The 6,323-nt window shown below is 39.6% G+C and overlaps 1 protein-coding gene across 1 annotated transcript; it reads right to left on the reverse strand.

Moving 5' to 3' along the window:
- Window positions 1–346: 346 nt before the first annotated feature.
- On the reverse strand, window positions 347–6,024 carry LOC139711158 (uncharacterized). Its single transcript, XM_071623075.1, has 3 exons — window positions 5,305–6,024; window positions 2,745–2,795; window positions 347–454 (listed from the first exon to the last, which is right to left on the reverse strand). The coding sequence occupies exons 1-3, from the start codon at window positions 6,022–6,024 to the stop codon at window positions 347–349; spliced, it is 879 nt and encodes a 292-aa protein (XP_071479176.1).
- Window positions 6,025–6,323: the final 299 nt, after the last annotated feature.

Here is a 6,323-nt window from a genome sequence, read left to right on the forward strand (position 1 = left end):
AGTGAAAATGTGTTGAATTTTCTTTATTCTTTCTTTATATCGTTGTACACATGTGACATCACAAGCTATAGTAGTCTTCTCATCCAGCCGTGACTGAGCAGAAACTTCAAAAAATCATAACTTTTGAACGGATTGTCCGATTTTCCTCAAACTCTCACTGATGTGTTCTACTAATATTGCTGCATTCACAAAACCCACATGTCTATGAGGGTGAACTTGTCCTTGAAGCCCTTTCTCAATCAAAAATTTGAGTGCCATGATTATCGGTCCATAGGTCTGTCTGTGAAATTTGTGTGCACATTTGAGTCATTAGTACAGAAAGGGTTAAAGGATTGACTGTGATGTTTTACCTATTTTCCGACTCCTTTCGCTTCGTCGCCTCCTCCTCCTTCACAGCCGAGGAATAATTCTTGTATGTTGCCTGTTTGTAGATATCCAGACTCTCCGTTTTACTCTGCATTGGATGGGGTGCATGGTGATGGTGGTGGTGGTGGTGGGAGGGGGGGGGTGCAATTTTAGGCGGACAAAACAAAAATATTTTGGTTACCCAAAGTAAACAGGGAAACTTGTGTGCAATTCCGCAGATACCAAGGAAAACGTGGCGTGTGATATTGACACGTGAATGAGTAAAATGTGACAATGTACCTAATAACCTGTGCGGCTTGTACAATGTATAATAGATATTGATATGGTTGCATGCATATGATATCACATATAATATTATATGGTTTACACATATTCATTCATTTATGTATATGAAGAGTTCCTTTCGAAAAGACGCGATATCAATTTTCATAAGATTAGACTTTTTGAGAGAACAGCATTCATCTTTTTGTTGTCCCATTGCAGTAAACTATTCAAAGTCTTAATTGAATTTCTTGTGAGAAAATAGAAAAATCAGGTGATGAAAAAGGTTTCATTTCTAAGCATGTTATTCTTTAGAAAGACGGAGGAAGTAGGAGAAATATCGTAGAAAAAAAACGAATCATCTAAAAAAAAAAACTAGACAAAATCACATAAGCTAGTTACTGAAGCAATAATTACGCGTTGCACATCAGTGTGATATATATATATATATATATATATATATATATATATATATATATATTTGTTCCTATATTAAGGTGCTAAATCCACATAATCCAAAAGAATATGTATTCTTAAAGATAAATAATGCATACACGTAGATTCGCCTAGGGCACATTTTCTTTATGCTTAATGGGTACTGGAGGCTTTTCCACCCAATTTCGTCAGATTCGCATTCAAATCAATGAAAAGACGTTCAAATTCAAGCGATTATGGTCACTGCTCTACTCTCACCAACTCATGGTTCATATCAACTCTTTGAGTATTCAATTTCGTTTATGTCACTCTCTATTTCATTCAATTCAGAAAGAAATTCATTCACTTTGACGACTCGCGCCAGCTGGGTATAGACATTCAATTTTGTCCCAAGTTCTGATTTCAATTTCATTTTAGAAACACAACTTCGAACGTTCGAATTCAATGAAAATAAACAAGCTACTATGCATTTCTACGCGTCCTTTTTCCCACTATTATAGACAGGATTATTATGATTTCATTATCAATTCAAAGATTCATCTCATCAGTTAATTTCAATTGTATTGTATTCATTTCTTTTCTGTCGACATTTCTTCCACTTTCAATTTGTCCCCTGACAGAGTGGATGTAAGATTTAGGGAGTGACGATATCTCAGATTTTCTTTTATGTCCACATCAAAATTTACATTCCTATACCTTCCCCGTGTCAATATCATAGGATCCCACAATCAGCTCAGCTGTAGACATTTTCGTCCAGGAATATCGCCAATATTGTAGTCTTGCTGATTGTCAAATGCAAAATCCATTATTCTATCCGAATTCGTGATATTCACGTATACTTTAGTCTAGCAGCCGCGAAGTCGCGTATAAATGATATGTACATGTATGAGTAAAAAAGTGGAGATAAACAATAGAACGAGCTAATTCATATAGCTAGTATGAGACAAAAGTCCCATGTTAAGGTGCATAAAGTTTGCATATTCAAACAGATGAGTAACTATACAAAGAACAACACAACAGCGCAAAACACTGCCCATCGTGTTGTAAATATTTGCCACGTTCTTCACAGAGGTGCTGATGTGGATTTGATTGCGTTGCGCATGCATTTTTCATTTAAACGCCCTTTTCTTTTGTTTAATTTTATTTGAGAAACTCATGAAATTTCATGCTGAATGGACTTGTTACCTTTTGAATGTTGATTCCGGTGGTCATTCAAATTCACTCGAACCTGAATGATCGCATCTTTACAAATCGAATGCAAATCTGACGAAATTGGGCGGGAATACCTTTATTATTGGACATAAAGTCGTCGCATGAAAACATTAAAGAAGCATGTGAATAAAGATCAAGGTGGTGTTTTTTTTCTTTATTGATACAAGGCCTTTTGGAAAAAAACTCTTCATATATTATATACACATATGTATTTGTTGTTGATGAAGTACCGCACGGAAATAAAAATCGTGCGAACAATCAAGCATGCTTCATCGAGGCTGTTCTCGTGGCTGTTTAAGTGACACAAAAGGGGGCGAGAAAATCATGCAATTTTCCCCGAGTAGGAGATGATTTAACCCTCTGCCTCCCACATCATATACCTGCCCGTAAGTTTGTGTGTGAAATATGGGCACATTTTGACTCATTGGCAAAGAAAGGGTTAAAAGCGATCGTTTTTCCACCCATCTCACCTTGTCCACATTGACAGCCCTGAATTTGACCACATCAAAGTCGCCCCTGTTCTGTGAGTGCGAATGAACAAACGAGACATGACGATGAAAGTGAAGTGAGCTCCGCGTTCCTCACTAACAAGGGTCGAGTGACTGGAAGTGATTGAGGGAAGTGAAGGGGAAACGCACAATACAACACACGTATCCAAAGCAAGCATTTAAGAGGAGATGCCAGGCAGAAATTTCGGTGGAATGAATCTGAACTATCTGATCGAGCATTTGCACTTTAATATGTATAAGGTACGCTGTATAATACTGAGTATACGTCCGACCCTATGATGAGAAAGAACAATTGCGTGATGAATAAAGCATTTAACTCAATGAATTTTCGCCTTTCTGCTGTATAGGCACAACTGAGCTTTTTCAGTAGTTCTGTTGTAGCTGAAACAGGTTTCCAAACACACCAAATGTACCAACGAAGGGCGGCATGCGTGCACGTTTTCGACTTTTCTGCACTTGATACCGCCGCAAGATGGCTTTCGTGCAGCTAGTAAAGCCTCACATCATTGTTGTTGTCATATCACGATTTCAACCATGTCCACTTTAACGGACATTCTGATTGCGGGCTTCTGACCGGTCACTCTGTTCTGCCTCAGTGATGTGCCATCAGTGGGTGGTAGAGACAAAAACAAACAAACAAACATGCATACTACGAAGACATGTGTGGATGAGGCAGCGAACGGCACATGGTGCTAGGTGTCATTCCATGACATTTATTTTGCTCCTTCGACAATAATGGGAGCAATTATTGCTCCCATGAAGTAGGGCCTATCTGCAGGCTAGGCCAAACTAAAATTCTACCCACAAACATTGCCTTAATCCTAATCCTATCCTGAAATCAAATTTAAACTCAAACCCTGAATCACGACCCTAACCCCATTAGCTTATATTAAAGTCCCGTAAGACCGGAATAATTGTTGGAGACGCTAACGTCGAGTCACCATCATGTCTTAGTTGGCTCTGATAAATGATATGAAATGGGATGAACAGATATGTATACATTTTATCAACATGGGACCTAAATTGAGAAATGCATTGCAGTTAAGCTACGAACGGTGACACAGTGTATACATTGGGCCCTACCAAGACTAGGAACAACCACATGCGCTCTTTGGAAAAGTACTTTACGTAATCACGTTGAGTAGTCTCCCTTCAACCTGTCCATAAATCGTCCCTAATTTTCTTTCCATCTTTTTCTCTCTCTTTTTTTAATGATAGTACTAAATAAGAGTAATCATTGGTGTCAGATTGATTGATGTGATAATCTGAGAAGACTTTAGAACGACCAAAACATTTTCTCTTTATATTTTCTTAAACAAACAGAAAGGGTGGATTAAATGGTGACGGAGATGATCATATGATCACCGCTATTATTTTGATGATGTGTAGTTGCCACGATTATCACTATTTGCTTAAACATGATATTATTATGACACTCCACAAAATGTTATATTTCCTGTTCAATTTTCTTCAAATATTCCGTTTATCTGGTTTGATTCTAATGAAGTCAGCGTTACAGATATAGTGTCATTAAGCAAAGCAAGCATACATGCGGAGTGAAAATAGCCTTTCCTGTTCTCATTACGTGTTGGTTCGGCCACGCTTGTTGACACAAGCCAACATAATATTAACAAATATATTCCCAAGTTATACCCTGACATCATCTAGCTTTGTATTTCGTTCTGAAACGAGCTGGTATTCCAGCAACCAAATTTAAAAGAAAGGCAACAAGAGCCGAACTTCCAATGACTGACCCCTCACGTTGCTTATCGTCCGCTCTTCGCTGTTTGTGGTTTGTGTCTGTTCTTTATCATAGAGACATTAGTGTAGTCATGGCAACAACAGACGAAAGAAGACATACAATATCACAAGCAAGGGCATTTCAGCTCGTGCACTTCGAGCTGGTGTTATACAAATCACACACTGTGCATCCACTGTTTATGAGGATGATATAAGAATCAAAATGGTGGACGTAAGCATGCCTGTTACGTATCCCATAGAACAATTTGTATTATAGAACTGATTCACAGAATCACGAGATAGAGATGTTGTGAGAATCTGATCGACTTTTTCATTATATGATTTTCTTTTCATCCATTATATCAGACCTTTGGACTAACATCCTGCCCAATGCACACACACACACACACACACACGCGCACACACACAGAGGTATATGATTGTGCACATATATTGTTTTTAGTTTCACTCAAATTCAGAGCAGGATTATTTTCCGATATCAACGAAATATAAGGCAGTGTCAAGAAAAGCCTGCGAGGTTCTTGGGTTTTTTTTTTTTGGCGAATTGTCTTACCGATTACGAGAAAATCGATCAGAGCAAATGTCTGACACTTCTTCGTTAATCCAACACGAAACATAACAAAACAAAAAACAGTAGAATGGAACATATCGTTGAATTTGAACCTGCGCATTCATTCTGTACATCGCTGACAAAACAATGATATATTACGAAGAAAAAAATATATCATATAAATACAAATATAAAATGACATAAAAATACCTGATCATCGTCATACTCAAGGTCGCATACTGCCATGGTTGAAGGATTACTTGAGGTCTTGTCTTCACCCTGCCTGCCATATGCAGTCTTTTGTGTTCGCTTACCCGTCTCAGATTCTGTCTTTACCTCTTGCTCCTTCGTCATTTTCTGCAGAAGTTCCTTCTCTTGCCGAATTAAGTCCTCGGGTCGGACCCACTTGCTAGGACCTGGTATCATATCCGGGTTATTAACGGGAGGCTGGTAGTCGAGAGGGAGAGGTTTCAGCTGGTTGTGCCTTTCCAGGACGGCTATCTCCGCGTTGCGCAGCACGCCCGAGGCCGGTTTGGTCATGGCGTAGTAGTGACCGATCAGGACCTGGTCCAGCTCGGTCCTGAGGTTGTCCAGTTCGTCGGACACGCTCTTAGAGCTGTTCTGCGAAGACACGGAACTCAGCGGAGGACTGGCGGCATCTCGGTTGGTCAACATCGGGTCTTCCTCTGACGTGGCCGGCTGCACCGTGATAGACTGTACGTTGGGCGGGAACATGGATGTGGTGGGAAAGATGGCGGTGCTCGGTGTGGTTGGAGTGGAATCGGGGCGACCGCTTCCCCGATGCATGGGGGACTTGGAGGAGATTCTCTGAGCACGTCCAATATTACGATTATCGAAAACGGTGGTGTTCTTGTCGTTCTTGACGTTTATTAGCGTAGATCTGCTTCCCTTTGATGCACCAGAGCCCATTTTTGGGTCGACGGAACACTCAGTGAAAGATAATTGCACTATTTGCAGTGTATTTCAGAGGCACATCCAACATGAAGTAAACTCTTTGAGGAAGCCATATGTTTGAATTCAATATCCCATGTAATATGGCTGCCTCAATGTAGCCTTATTACAAGCAATTGCTGTAATTTTCCCCTCAGATACAAAAAACAATGTGAAGTAATGAAGAAAGTGGCTATTTTCAACCACACAGCTACAGCAGAGAGAGAGAGAGAGATAAAGATACAACGAGCTAACAATCTTAGATAAGAGTTCTGCAT

Source organism: Diadema antillarum, unplaced genomic scaffold (genome assembly GCF_040938485.1).
Source record: "Diadema antillarum isolate AM-2024a unplaced genomic scaffold, OU_Dant_1.0 seq00001619_RagTag, whole genome shotgun sequence".
Taxonomy (NCBI): Eukaryota; Metazoa; Echinodermata; class Echinoidea; order Diadematoida; family Diadematidae; genus Diadema; species Diadema antillarum.